The sequence below is a fragment of the Macaca mulatta genome, chromosome 9 (genome assembly GCF_049350105.2).
Source record: "Macaca mulatta isolate MMU2019108-1 chromosome 9, T2T-MMU8v2.0, whole genome shotgun sequence".
NCBI classification, from domain to species: Eukaryota; Metazoa; Chordata; class Mammalia; order Primates; family Cercopithecidae; genus Macaca; species Macaca mulatta.
In genome coordinates, this window is record NC_133414.1 from 26,060,914 (window position 1) to 26,076,631 (window position 15,718).

Sequence of the window (15,718 nt, forward strand, 5' to 3'; positions counted from 1 at the left end):
AAAAAATGAAAAATATTGAATTAGGAAAGACTTGCAACACATCACAGAAAAATGTTAGCTTCCTTTATATAAAAAGGATGCAGAAGTCAGAAGAATCCATAGAAAATAGTCAAAAAATATAAAAAATCAGTTCACAGAAAAATATATCTTAAATATATGAAATGGTGTTCAACTGGTAAGAAAGCGTCAAATTAAAACTGCAAAATGCTATTATGATAATTAAAAAGATATGTATCAAAGTCTAAACAATACACTGTTAGAATATAACAGCAGAGGCTTTTGTATATTGCTGGTGGGAATGTGGTTCGGTATAATTTTTATGGAGAGCTATTAACAATATATATTAAAATTAAAAATATGGCCAGGCATGGTGGCTCATGCCTGTAATCCCAGCACTGTGGGAGGCCGAGGTGGGTCGATCACCTGAGGTCAGGAGTTCCAGACCAGCCTGACCAACATGGTGAAACCCTGTCTCTACTAAAAATACAAACTTAGCCGGGCGTGGTGGTGCATGTCTATAATCCCAGCTACTTAGGAAGCTGACGCAGGAGAATCGCTTGAACCCGGGAGGTGGAGGCTGCAGTGAGTCGAGATCGTGCCATGGCACTCCAGCCTGGGCAACAAGAGCAAAACTGTCTCAAAAATAAATAAATTTTTAAAATAAATAAAAATATACCTTTGATGTAAGAATCCTATTTTCAATTGTATTTATTCACACATGTGCTAACTGCACTATGTACAAATATAGTCAATAAAGTATTTGTGATAGCATAAGATTTGATCACTATAAATGTCTATTAATACAGAGTATTGGTTAAGTATATCATGGTATAAACTACTCAATGGAAAATTAAAAAATCATGAAACAGCATGAGCCAGGACTATATGCATTTAATGATCTCTAAGATCAGTGTCTATATCATGTGTCATTTGTTTGTAAAAATAATTAGAATACAATACACATATATGCATATTTAGGTAGTGTACATATGATTTTATGTACAGAATAGCTCTAGAATTACACAAAACAGTAACATATTATGTCTGAATAGTACTGAATGGCTGCAGTTTTTAGGGTGAGAGTATTTAACATTTTTCTACCATGTTTGTGTGTTATTGATTTTTAAAATTCAATTTAATGTTACCATTAACAACTTTATTTGCATTTCTAATGTCAAAGTTAGAAAACATAAGACTATCATTCAATTCTGAACTTATATGTCCAGGTCATGCTGAATACCCATCCACATGCAAATATTTAAAATAATACACCTGAGACTTACAATTTTGCATCTTCTCTGTAATCATCCAGACCCTCATCATATGATTTTGATCTTTCTGTCTTTGAGTTGGGCTGAGCATCCAGGCTAGGAGGGCCAACAGATTCTGTAATTAATTAAAATTCAGTATTTAGACATTCACAAGTGGTTCCCAGATTCTTTTAATGGTGGAAAGATCAGTTTATCATACTGTTCTAAGCGGAAAACAGAGCATGAGATATCGTTTACAAAACCACCCTTTAGACATACCGTGGTCATGTGAGAGCTGACGGCGAATTATGGGAGCTGAAGTTGTGAGGCTGGGAGGAACTGTTGCTATGGAGGGGACCTGAGAGGTAGAGGCTGATATAACAGCAGAAGCAGGGATATGTGCAATATCATGATCAATGCTAGGGCTAGTTGGTTCATCTGTAAGAAAAAAGGAAAATCAGAATGTTCAATGACCTAATTGTTATTAATAAAACTCATAGTCAGTAACATTATTAAGGGGGTCAGATAAAGATTTTAACACTTCACCACCAAAGCACATCATTAAATGACCTATTCAGTCTGCTAAAAATTGATTTACAGTTATTACTCTAGTAATTCTAAATAATTCTGAGAATACGGTATAAGAAATTAAATGAGCTGCTCTGCCAACCAATTAATGCCTTCACTAACTAATTGTCAAGGTACTAAAGTTTATAGGTACCTCGAACCTAAACCTATCAAACCAGAGCAATAATCATATACCACCCAAAAGAATTACTTTTCAAATTTTAAATGTATCACAGATTATCACTTCAGGAAATTAAGCAAGGTGATTGGTTGAGGCTCAGTTTTCAAAGCATTAATTCCTAAAACCGTATCTCCTCCCTCATCCCCACACAAGTGTATCTCAATTTCTGTAGAAAGACAAAGTCCAGTCTCTAGCTTACAAAATAAGTTTCCAGAGACATTTGTACAAAATTCTTACTCTTATAAAAACATCAATGATTTAAATTCTAATTGAGGCCAAGAAATGTAATTCAATAGGATGCTGGAACTATAATCCTTAAAATTAAATGCCCCAGAATAAAACCTGTTAAAGAATGTACTACAATGATAAACCAGGGTTTTGATGCCTTGATTTAAAAGGTCCAGCTATGTTAATTTTGACTAAATTCTAAGAATGCTGTACCATATTATCAGGATTTTACTCAAAAAGACCGATAATGTTACAAAAATATAACATTTCCATCTTATGGCCAAAATCAGTAAATTCTAACTAAGTTTAGCTTATTTTCTATTTTTACAACTTTCTTTAAAAGCAGCTCTTTACATTTTAGCAAGAGAAGACATTTTGGAAATTTCTCTATGCACCACTTTTTACTAAGTAAATGACAGTTTACTATCATGTCAGTAAGAATACAGTAATTCTTTTTCCAAAATCAAGAAGATAACTGAAGTTTTAAAAATTCAATGAGGATAACAATTTAATTTCACTAAAACTTGTATTTAAAACTGATTTTGATATTTAAATTAGCACATGTAATAAAGTTTCTTTAAACAATACATGATATAAAGCAGGCTGTTTTTATAGAGTCTGCTGATCCATAACTCTGTTATAGATTAATGAATACTGATGTGAATAGGAATATACTGTATTCTTCAAAAAGTATCTGACTCATTCAGAATTAATAAATCTTTATACTGGGATAAATATTTGAGGAGAATGATTCTATGCCTTGCAAAAGTAATGAACATGAAATTCAAATTGTACATGGATTAAGCATTATTGCAAAGCATTAAATACAATTTTCAAATTTTGTGTCCCTGGATTTCCTGATGGTATTCATTCAATCCCTTCCGACTTACTATATTTTGGAGAAAATTTCTGAAACACACTGGATTAAAATAATCAGTTTTAGATATGTCTGCAAAAATAGGTGGGAGGATAGATACTCACCTGTTCTAAAGTTGGACTGAATGGAGAAGGCGTGGGAGAAGAGACTAACATTGGGCTTACTCATTTCAGTATTGTTGCATTCTTTATAATAAATGCCTTTTACTGGTATGTTAAAAGGAGAAAAGGAAAAGCTAAACATACTTTTAAAGTAAACACAATTATATTACCTCACATTTACAGACTATACTAATCCCATTCTTTATTCCCTTTGAAAATATAAAAACTTTTCTACCGGTTTAAAAATACTGTGTTAGGAATAATCCAAATTCAAAAACTCTATAATTTTCACATACAGTTTAATTATTACCAATATGCAGATTACATAAAAACAATTTCAATTTATCTTATTTTCCAATGTAGAAAAATAGACATTAGTTGACCAAAGGGAAAACAAAAATTTATCATCTCATATACAAACATATTCAAAAGCATCATGATGTCACACTCTCAAACGACTTCTAAATTTTTAAATAAAATATTCTGTTAGATGAAAACCAATCATCTTTATCCTAGGCATACCACATACTACATTGAGACATTAATGCATTCAAAACGTCTTTATGAACTACTGGGGTTACAGATTTGTTATTAAGTGGCATAAACATTCGTGTTAAACTAAATTACATAATCAAAGAACTGACTTAAGAAATGAAGTCTTGGCCGGGTGCGGTGGCTCACACCTGTAATCTCAGCCCTTTGGGAGGCCAAGACGGGTGGATCACCTGAGGTCAGGAGTTCCAGACCAGCCTGGCCGACATGGCAAAACCCTGTCTCTACTAAAAATACAAAAATTAGCCGGGCATGGTGGTGCATGCCTGTAGTCCCAGCTACTTGGGAAGCTGAGGCAGGAGAATCACTTGAACCTGGGAGGCGGAGTTGCAGTGAGCTGAGATTATGCTACTGAACTCCAGCCTGGACGACAGAGCAGGACTCTGTCTCAAAAACAAAAAAAAAACAACAAAAAAACCTGAGGTCTTCATTTACTTTCTTCACTAAAAGACCCAGAGCTCTTTTTAATAAAAAGAATGGTAAAGAATACGTAAGTTGCTACACATCAAAATTCAATATGGTTACTGTTTCTTAACATGTAAAAAAATACAGGCCTATATATCCCAAAATTTTGCTTTGGAAAACAATGTTTTCCAAAAGTAAATAATCCTCACAGATAATATCTACTCCATTATTCATTTAGATTTTTTCCAAATGGAAAATATTTCAAATTATGTTTCTATTGATAATATTCATATCTGAATAGGAAACTTTCACTGTTTATTGCTTATCAATATTTTAGAAAAAACATCTTAAAGATTTCATATTGTGAAACTTCATGCATAACTGTTACATAATCATTTTTCAGATATCAAAGCATGAAAGAAGAGAAGTCCTTCTATATGAAGAGCTCTTATAAGTAAGAACCACCAAAATCACAGCGGAAAGAACAAAACACATGAAAACACAACTCATGGAAGAAATACAAAAGCCTCATAAAAATGTAAAAAATACTTGTAAAAACCTATTACTGAACTGATCAAATAAAAGCAAGATGAAACAGTGATTTATAACTGTCTTTTCATCTCATAAACTGACAAGTATTTTCACTTTAAGATGTTCTCATCCTACTTGATCCTCTTCGTATTCTTCAAGATAACTACAGAGAATGTATCTATGCCTGTCTATCCCAGAGATTCAACAGGATTTCACAGGAGTGGCTGGCCCTCCTGTGGGTGGGCATGATCTAGGCCTATCCCTCTCAATCCACAGAGATTGGCCAACGGGTGAGAACCACGCAGTCAGGGCCCCTGATATTAATAGTATCTCCAGGATTCAATACATGGGCAGTGAGAAAACTATGGGCTTTCTCTTCTTTTCCTTGAATAGCAACTGTAGAAATCAGTAAACTGTTGAGTTGTCACCAATGGCCACCTTTTCTACTATGTGGAGAAAAATTATCTGAGAATGAAGAAAGCAAAACAAAAAAAGACTCACAGTGGTGGCTCATGCCTGTAATCCCAGCACTTTGGGAGGCCAAGACGGGAGGATCACTTGAGGTCAGGAGTTCGAGACCAGCGTGGCCAACATGGTGAAGCTCCATCTCTACTAAAAATACAAAAATTAGCCAGGCATGGTGGCACACGCTGGTAATTCCAGCTGCTCAGGAGGCTGAGGCAAGAGAAACGCTTGAACCTGGGAGGTGGAGGCTTAATGAACTGAGATTGTGCCACTGCACTCCAACCTGGGCAACAGAGTGAGACTCCATGTCAAAAAAGAAAAGGGAAAAAAAAACCTCACTCTTGATGTCATCACTTGGGTATTTAGATCCAGCCATGCATGGAACCGGGTCTACCACAGAAGTTCTTCTCTGTGAGCTAACATTACTTCTTGGCATGAGCTAATTTGAAATAATTGCCCTGTCCCTGTAACCAAGAGAATTATGATGAACATAAATGTGGAGGGCAATGCGTTTCTACCACCCTAACAAATGTGCATGTCTTCTCAGAACACCCAGTGTCCACTGGTACAGGTTAGGGCACAGAGCAAAAAAAAAGTACCTTCTAAGATGAGCTGAGTTATGAGGAATGTTTCTCACAGCTTATCATAATTACAAAGAAGCATATAATTAATGTACTTTATATTTTATAATTATAGTTGACAAGAGTTTTATGTAACTCGGTGAAATTATCAGAATTTTCAGCATAGACCATGGCAGAATAATCAGTTCCCTGACATAATTCTGCTATTTTATTTCACCTCTGCTACGAAGTAGTATTCCTACCCTCTCCCCAAATTACAGCATAATAATTTAAGGAATATTAACACTATTACTTATTTTAATGACAGAGTAAACTGTATATTGCAAAGACAGGGATAAATTTGTATAAGTTGAAAGATATGGCAACTAACCTGAAATTATATATGCGGTTCCAAAATAGCAACAGCATGTATATATCTTTTTTACTAAAATATGGAAATTGAATAAACTGTTTCTGTTCCAACTCCTACCAGAAGGGACATACCTCAAGCAAAATACACTTAAAACCTTGATTTTTCCTCATCCTTAGGGAAAAGGAGAGGAAATACAGCTAATGGATCCTGTGTCTTAAAAATAAATTCAGGCCGGGTGCAGTGGCTCACGCCTGTAATCCCAGCACTTTGGGAGGCCCAGGCGGGTGGATCACAAGGTCAGGAGATCGGGACCACCCTGGCTAACACAGTGAAACCCCGTCTCTACTAAAAATACAAAAAATTAGCCAGGCGTGGTGGCGGGCGCCTGTAGTCCCAGCTACTTGGGAGGCTGAGGTAGGAGAATGGCGTGAAGCCGGGAGGTAGAGCTTGCAGTGAGCCGAGATCACACCGCTGCACTCCAGCCTGGGCAACAGAACGAGACTCTGTTTCAAAAATAAATAAATTAATTAATTAATTAATTAATTCAGATGTGACAAATATCCTTTCTTTTTACTTGCCTTCTGAGATATACACTCAATTTAAATCAAAGGAGGTGAAAGGCTAAAGTTAAATGATCTTATTAACAGTCAAGCATAAGCTCCTTCTTTCAAGTAACAATGTATTAATCTTTGGTAATGCCACTTTTTTGGTATTTTTTTTTAAATCAGAGTTAAGCCCAATGAAATAAAGACATCCTAAAAAATTGAACTCCTTAGGCAAGTTTAAATTAGCCCCATTAATACCAATTACTGAACATCAGGTAAAAGAGCTGATAAAAATGGCATGCTGGAGCTGGAACTCCATTTACATTACATTTAAAAGGCCTGGAGAAAGAATGTTTAAAAATGATGCTAATATATTCACATGGCCTTCTCATCTTTGACCCAGCAACAGACCTTGAGTAGGCTCACTAAACATTTTTCACTAATTATAAATAAAATTTTTGAAGCAATAAGTCTTGTTTTATATGAACTGGTAAGGGGTACCCATCACCTAGTTCAAATAGTACCAATTTTTACAATAATTAAGCTCATTATCATAACTGGAATTCAGTTTTCTAATTAAGACCAAGTTTCTTTAATGGTCAGTTCTGTGAACATGGATTTAAATTAACATTTGGCTTTTTGAAAGTCATTTGGAGATCTGGCTATCTTAATAACCAAAAGGTCAATGCTATATCTCCCTATTAGATAGAAATGATTTTACAGTGGTTAGGAAGGGGAGTATTTTGAATAAATTCCCTATTCATGTTTGCCATAGCAAGATGGCAGTCAGTGCTGACGATGAGGGAGTGGAGTTATAAATCCAAGAGGAACTACTGTGAAGTAGGTATTTGAAAGGGAGGTGACAAAATCAGAGCAAAAGCAGGGATATGTGTGATATGGGCAGCTCGTCTACAAGAAAGCAGGCACCAGTGAGCAGAGCAATGGCTCTAAATCTACAAAGGGCAAGTGCAAGGATCACATCTAGATTTGCCACGGTTAACAGGTTACAATTACTTGGCTGAGGTTTTGCAGTCCCATAGATCAAAGATAACTAAACCTTTAAGATCTGGGGGTGAGGGTGTGTGTCCATGGGCCCATGCACAAGCATGTGTGTATGAAAAATGATCCAGCTTGCCAGCTGACATGCTGCAACAATTTCAACAAATTCAACATTTACTTAGAAATTTAATAAATATCAGGTCACCAATTTCACTAATCTATCTTTTATTCTCAATTCTAGTACACAGAAATGCAGTGAGAGAGTAGAAATGTGGATGACTGAGTAGGGAAGTCAAGAGACCTGGTGTGTTTCACTTTGCAAAAGCCACTTAACTTTTTTGGATATTACATTCACCACCTATAAAACAAAGAAGTTGGACTTGGATGGTGAGAAGGGCCAATTCTAGTTCAAATGGCCAACAGTTACAAATCCACTAAAGGGGCAGAATTACCTATTTAATTTATGTAAACATATAAAATATTTTTAGGTTTTTATAAACCAGGCATTTGTTAGAGGGCTTCTGAGATTTGGGTCTATTTTCAACATTAAAGGAACTAGGTGAAAAGGCTCCAAAGTCTATTTTAGTGAAACAATTTCAGTTTGTAAGAGCTAGGTTTTGGGAGGGCACAGTGGCTCATGCCTGTAATCCCAGCACTTTGGGAGGCTGAGGCAGGTGGATCACCTGAGATCAGGAGTTCGACACCAGCTTGGTCAACATGGTGAAACCCCGTTTCTACTAAAAATACAAAAATTAGCTGGGTGTGGTGGCACACGCCTGTAATCCCAGCTACTTGGGAGACTGAGGTGGGGGAATCGCTTCAACGTGGAAGGCAGAGGTTGCAGTGAGCCAAGATCATGCCACTGTACTCCAGGTTGGGTGACAGAGTGAGACTCCATCTCAAAAAAAAAAAAAGAGCTAGGTTTAAAAAAACATATTTCCCTAAACAAATAAGCATAGCAATCTATAAAGTGTGCTACAAAGAAATTTAAAGTGTTTCAGAATAAAAGCTAATGTGGCCGAGTGTGGTAGCTCATGCCTGTAATCCCAGCACTTTGGGAGGCTGAGGCGGGCGGACCACCTGAGGTCAGGAGTTTGAGACCAACCTGGCTAACATGGTGAAACCCCGTTTCTACTAAAAATAAAAAAAATTAGCTGGGCATAGTGGCGCGTGCCTGTAATCCCAGCTACTTGGGAGGCTGAGGCAGGAGAATCACTTGAACCCGGGAGGCGGAGCTTGCAGTGAGCCGAGAGCATGTCATTGTACTCCAGTTCAGGCAATGAAAGTGAAATTCCATCTCAAAAACAAACAAACAAAAAACTAATGGTACTACCAAAGAAAAGATAAAAGAGCATATAAAATTATTTACTGGTGGAACATTTTTGTTAACCAACTTAACACTTCTAAATCATCTTGATATGGCAGTGCCAATAAGGCAGTGACCATCAAATTCAATTTAACCTAGGCTAACCCTCACTGAGCACACACACAGCCAACGTTGGGGTAAGACGGAGTAGTCTTAGAGATATGACAAAAGCACGGAGAAAGAAAGTGAAGATGAAACCCTGGGTGTGGGTAACAGTCACAGTGTTTTTGTATTACTAGTAATGAGGAGTATAAATCAGAGAAGTGTAGGAAGTCAGGATTTTAGAACACACTGCAGTATCTGCTACTCACCATAGGATTACTCATGAACAGCTCACATTGTTATGGTTTGTGTTTACTTATAAAAGAAGTTGAAATTTATTTTCAGGACTTACTATGTAGCTTTATAAAGTGGGGGGGGAGTGGGAACAGTAAACAAAATACTGTTAATGAGTAATATTTCAAATTTAAAAACAAAATGTATTCATTTTGTATGCCTGTATGCCTCCTAGAACCTTAGTATATAGGAGGGGTCCCCAACTCCTGCACTGCAGACTGGTACTGGTCCATGGCCCATTAGTAACTGGGCCGTACAGCAGGAGGTGAGCAGTTGCGGGAGGGAGACAAAAGTCAAATAAGATAGGAACTACAGAGTACTTTTATTCTTAGTAAATAAAATGATTTCTTTTCATCAATCTATATGTATACAGAATTATACAGATCTTTATTTTCTATTTTAGCCAAAGTCCCCTCTTTAATAACATAATTCTTTATTTCTATACTTCATAACTAGGAAGAAATATTAACAGATATATCCGGCACTTTTTTTTTAATACTCCAGTGTAATCTAATTATATTGTTGTTATTACGTAGGAAGAAAATATGATGCCACTGTTCTGATAAGATCGCACAGGCCAGTGAAACACAGCTACAGGTTGTAGGACTTTTTACATTTTAAAACCTCATAAAACAATCATTCGCCTCAGTTGCTTTCTATAAAATATCTATTCTAGATGATGTATAAGATTTCATCTATGACAGGAGTCTACTATTTGCTGAGTTTGGCCTTAGGGGTATACATATGAATATGGGTACAATTTAGGTTGGGATTCCCTACAACATTGACAACTTGAATATATCCTATTTATAAAAACACATAAGCTGTGTGGAACTTTTTTAAAAAGCTTTTAGTGTCACCTATCCAATTAAGTGTTTTCTTAAGAAATATTTTTAAAGCTATCAATAGCTTTACAATTGATAGCTTTAAAAATGTTTCTATAGAAAAGAAACAACAGTCCTCAACAGCTTTAAAAATGTTCCCACAGAAAAGAAAAACTCAACTGGTACTCAAAGAGAAGCATATTATACTGTAAAATGATGGAGAACTCTTTTCATAAACCCACTGGGCACCAGGGGAATAGAAGTATGGGCCTTGGCTGGTGGCAAAAAGAGAAGGAAAAAAGCCCCTGCATCGTGCGCCTCCAGGGGGCGCTCTTCACGGGCATTCTACATACACAGCACCCTCCCTGGAGCTGTGCTCTGCGATGAGGCTGAATGAGGCAAACCTAGACACCCTGTCTCTATCACTTACTGTGCGATTTTAAAGAAGTTATTTAGTCTCTCTATTCCTTAAATTTCTCACTTATAAAATGAAGATAATATTAAGGACATAAGTCATCACCCGTTAGCAGATGATTTAGAGCTGCACAGTCATTATGATGAGAACTGTCTTGTTTTGCTATACATTTAACCAGCATTTCAAAATTCTTTCAGCCATTATCTCAACAAATACTTACTGAGTGCATTCTTTATGCCACACAGTGTTCTAGGCATTAGGGACACAAAAGTGAACCAAAGATTTAAAATTTCTGCTCTCATGTAGTTTATGTTTTAGTTCTACTGAGAAACATGTAACAACAACAACAAAAAAACCATGTCAAGTGGAAACAGTAATACGAAGATAAATAAAAAAGCTTAAGAAGAGAGTGTCAATTTCTGTGTCTGTGTGTGGGATACCTGTTTTAAATAGGTGAGTCACAAAGGCTGCTTGGATAAGATCTTTGAGCAGAGACCCAAATGTTATGAGGAAGTCAGAGGCTTGTGACTATCTGTGGAATGTGTTCCAGGGTTGGAAACCAGCTGTACCTGTCCCTGTAGCAAGGCACGCCTGACAGCAAGGAGGCTGTCGAGGCTGTAGATGGGATGCACATGGAAGACTGTGATAAGAGACCACGAGGCAGGACCTCTCTGACCCCATCAGAGACGGAGCTGTGAGGCAGACCATGGAGGGCCTTTCAGACCACAGGATTTTGCATGCTATTTTGGGTGAGATGGATGGGAAGAAAACAGAGGGTTCTGCACAGAGGAGTGGTGTGATCTAATTGACATTTATAAAAACATCACACTGGCTGCTGTATGGAGAACAGATCTGGGGTGGGAGGGAGCAGACAGAAGACTCAACAGGACGGGTGCCAGCAACTGTGGCACACGCTTATAATTTAAGTAACTTCTCTAAATCTATTCTAGGATTTACAGTATGGCAAACTAACTTGACAATGAAGAGGTCTTTTCTCTCAGTACACGTTAAATTTACAAAGAAATATGCTTTAGAGAGTAAAAGCACCATTTACATGAAAGGTTGGTAACTAATTATCAAAACTGTTCCACTTGGTTTTTGATTCACATGAATCAACAATTAGGTACAATTTGCTTTGCTGATTTCCTTAATCTCAGGAATTTGTCTCATCAAAATAAAAACTTGAAATGGGTACTAGGTACATGAAATTTTTTTTTTTTTTAAAAAGGAAAATTGGTACTAGAAATAACCTTTAAAGAGGATAAAAGCTCTGGTTGAAGCACAGCTTATGAGATTCCCTACAAACACTTTGAAATCACACTGTTAAGATTTCTGTGCCTATTGAACTAGAAATAATACTTTTCTTCTACATTTGGCATATTAGCCAATGACTCTAAATAAGCTCACCTATAAATGGGATGGAAGCCAAGGAATCGCCAGGCGGACTGGTACTCGAGGCTTTTCTTTCCTCCATTCTTTTTATGTGGACCTCTCGACGTGCATCATTGGGCAGCCAGCAGGTAGTGTCTGACCCAGTCTCCTGGTCATTTACTGCCAAGATGTAAGACTGATGCCTTAAAGGCTGTGGTGTCTGGCGTCCAGATGGAGGTTTTTCCCTTAGGATGACAGCTTCTTTATTATCTAAAGTATCTGATTGCTCAATTTCAGCCTCTTGTAAACTTAAATCTTGATTCCTTTGACTGATGGGTAGTTCTAAATCTGAAGTACCGGCGTTTTCACTTGATTGAGGGGCAGGCTTGGCAGAGGCTCCAGATAAAGAGGGGGATTTCCCAGTCTCCACTTGCTGATCGGGGGTGCTGTCAGTCCTTACCCATGTCTGCTGATTCAACAGACTATTCTGATGCAAGTGATTTACTGGTCTTTGGTCTTTGATAGAAACAAATGATTTCTGGCTAAATGATGGTTTTGTGACATGCGTCGAAGGAGCTTTCAGAGAATTACTTCGGACTTTCACAAGAGGTGACCTGTCTGGTGAAATACCCCGAGGCAGTGACATTCCACAAGTAGTCTGAAAATTTCTGTTTGACTGCAGTGCTTTTAGATCTGGTGGAATTTTTTTAAACTGTGACACAGATCCCACTCCTCTACCACTCAATCGCCTGTTATCAGAATTAACAACGCTTGGGGCCACAGTAAAATTGGAACCTCGAAAAGATTTATGAATTTCTTGCTGCCTAGGTCTTTCATAAATACCTCGTCTATCATCCTGTTCAGTAAACCCACTCCACTTGTAAGTCTTTTTTTTCTCTCCATTGGAATCAGGTATTGGAGTTCCAGAACTGACATTTTCTAAGGTTTCATCCTGTCCCTCAATATAATCCCATGAACGAGTTCTATGATTACTAAAACTAACAGATGGAGACGTCAGTGCTCCTTGAGATGCACTTCTTGGACAATACTTCATTAGCACTGAGTCTTCCAGTCTTTCTTGGGACACACTGCGTTGCCGTATCTGGACAGACTGGGGCACTCGATCATGAGAGGTGCTTCGACGTCGTCCCTGCAAAGTAGTGCGGTTGGGGACGACCTGGTTATAATCTGTCGTGCTTTGAGATGCTGCTCTTAAACTATCTAATCTTTCTTGTATTGTCCGACAACCTATGTGCAATCGTCTGTTATCAATATACTCTTTGTAAGTTTTATAGTTTTTCCAGTCTATGTGCTGATGGGAATTCGGCGAATAGTGATTAACAGATACAGAGGGAGCCTCCACAGTTTGAGATCTGCTGCTTGAGATTCCATCAGAATGTCCACTGTAATTTCCAGATTTAAGTAAAATTCCAGAAGGTTCCAATGATCTGGAGCCTGCAGTCTGATGAATTAGATGAGTGGTGGGAATTGATAATGGTGGTGATGTGGTTCTTGACACTGTTTTTAAAGAGGTCTGCTCATTCACGCCATACCTCACTTCTTCAGTTCTATGTGAAGGACCTGCATGGTTGTTTCTATTGGATAACAAATCTACAACCTTCTCAGAAGGCACAATGACAGTCCTTACACTTTCATTGCAAACACACACTGCTGTGTTTGATTTTGCAACATCTGTTGGTGATGGAGGCACTTGTATTTCCATTCTATAGGCCCTGCCAGGTTGTGTCAGTACTGGTGTACTGGTTTGCTGTTTGCTCAATGATGAGTCAGGAGGAGATATTTCAACTGGCTGTGCCATGGCTGACGGGGCAGATGGCAGCCAGGGATAGCAGATTGGTGGAGGTTCAGGTATATTGCGGGCATTGCCACTATAAGCTTCGTTGCCTTTCAGGTAGGCATCTTGAGAATATGCCTGTATAGAAATGAGAGAAAGGTGTCACTGGAAATTCACAAAAATAATAATAATTTCCATTTTTACAGTTTACTATTTTATCTGACTATGCCCTACCTCGTTCCTGAGTGACATTCACTATAGCATGCATGCAAACACAACATGAGGGTACTCTACAAATCTAGAAAGAGCTAGTCTCTCAGAAATCAAATACATTGTAGAATCTGCAACACATACAAATTACAATCACCTCTTTGCTCAAAACATGTGAAACTCATAAATTTCTACCCAATCAATTAGATGTACCCATATTGCTTCTAAAATTCTCCCCATTCAAGCCTTCTGATTTTTCAGCAGTCGACAGGTTAAATGGCTGCCAAATAAATCCCAGTAAAGGAAGATTCATGTATTTTGCCAGAGAAAAGGTGAAAATATTAAAAATCTTAAATGCATTTTAAGTACTACTACTATCATAAATTAAATCTAATTTATTTGAAGCATCTTGTCAATTAACCATTATAGAGTCCCTGAGAATAATCCATTTTGACAAACTAAGCCCATCAGCAGCCATGCTACCAATTTTAATATTTAAAGTAAGAGAATATGCAAGTTTAAGAAATAAAGCACACACAATAAAGGCACAAAAATATGAAAAAAGGTAACTCATCATTCTGTATATAATTTATACTTTTATTTTAAGCTAATGCAAAAGTATATCATACAAATTTATTTGGTCTCTTTTACTTATTATGAGGAGACATTTCTCTATTACCAACAGGCAGGCATGCAGGTCAAATTGTTTTTTATCAACTATTTGTAAAATTATTCAGCAATATTTTTAAAGCCTTAAGAATAACAGAAATTAACTATAGAGACTTTACAAAACAGAGCTCATCAGTGCAACACAGGGGCTATGTTCAGCATCTGAGACAGGTGTGGTAACACATCTTCCCCTAATCAAAACAAGCTTAACTCAAGACTATCAGCATATCTTGTCTTTGCATTCGACAGCTTGCAAAGCTCAAGTGCAGCCACAAACATAACAGCAAAGTAGCAGGGACAGGAAGAGGGTGAGATACTTAAAAAAAAAAAAGAAATATATATATATATTTTTTTCACACACACATACACTGATGCAGGTAAATATTACGTTGTAGCATCAGTTATGTACAGGATACAAAAAAAAAAACCAAACATAAAAATAAAAAATAAGGATGGAAAACCATCTATCACAAACACATTCTGCAAATTAGTAAGATTAACATGATAGAGGGACTTCTCTAAGCAAACTGAACAGTTTTTAATAGATTGGCTTATTACAAATCTCTACAAAACATGACTTAAAAAGCAAGGAAATGGCTACTGTGCATTTCTTACCAGTGCTGTGACATCCTTTGTAAATTGTAGCTAGCAGAAAATAGGAAAACATAGTAGAAGCTGCTTACTGATATAAAGACAAAATCATGTTGTCATATTGATGCTGGAAACGGCAAGCTAAAAATACATCTATACTTGTTTCTCTGGAAGGTACCAAGAGAGGTAAAGGGCAGTGAAGCATAAAGAATAACTCCAGTATTCTTCTGAACATCTTTTTCTCAAGCTTTTATCTGATTCTTGTTTGATGTGTCTACCATTCTTGAAAGCAAAATACATCTGGTGACATGCATTCCTAACAAATATTTTCTTCAATATGCACTGCTGTCTGATAACATGCTACAAAGCTTCCCTCCACAAGAGCAACAGTGATGTCTCTCATTTCCCCCGAGCTTCTTCCATCTCTGCTTCCAGATGACGAAACGAATGCTCTATTATGCATTTAAAATAGTACAACCTCCTCCTTCCCCAGTAAATCAGAGCATA

General features: G+C 37.2%; 1 protein-coding gene across 7 annotated transcripts in view; it reads right to left on the minus strand.

Annotated features, from left to right (window-relative positions):
* Positions 1-15,718, minus strand: part of ARHGAP21 (Rho GTPase activating protein 21) — a 133,771-nt gene that overhangs the window by 22,502 nt on the left and 95,551 nt on the right. For 4 of the 7 annotated variants that reach the window (XR_013397725.1, XM_077945222.1, XM_077945221.1 and 1 more), the window contains exons 7-10: positions 15,236-15,265; positions 11,983-13,879; positions 1,530-1,688; positions 1,284-1,386 (exon numbers count right to left, since the gene is read on the minus strand). Coding sequence is in view for 6 of the 7 variants with exons in the window: in XM_077945222.1 (XP_077801348.1) it covers positions 1,284-1,386; positions 1,530-1,688; positions 11,983-13,879; positions 15,236-15,265 (2,189 nt within the window). In the remaining variant the exon portion in view is untranslated. 7 annotated transcript variants of the gene reach the window in all.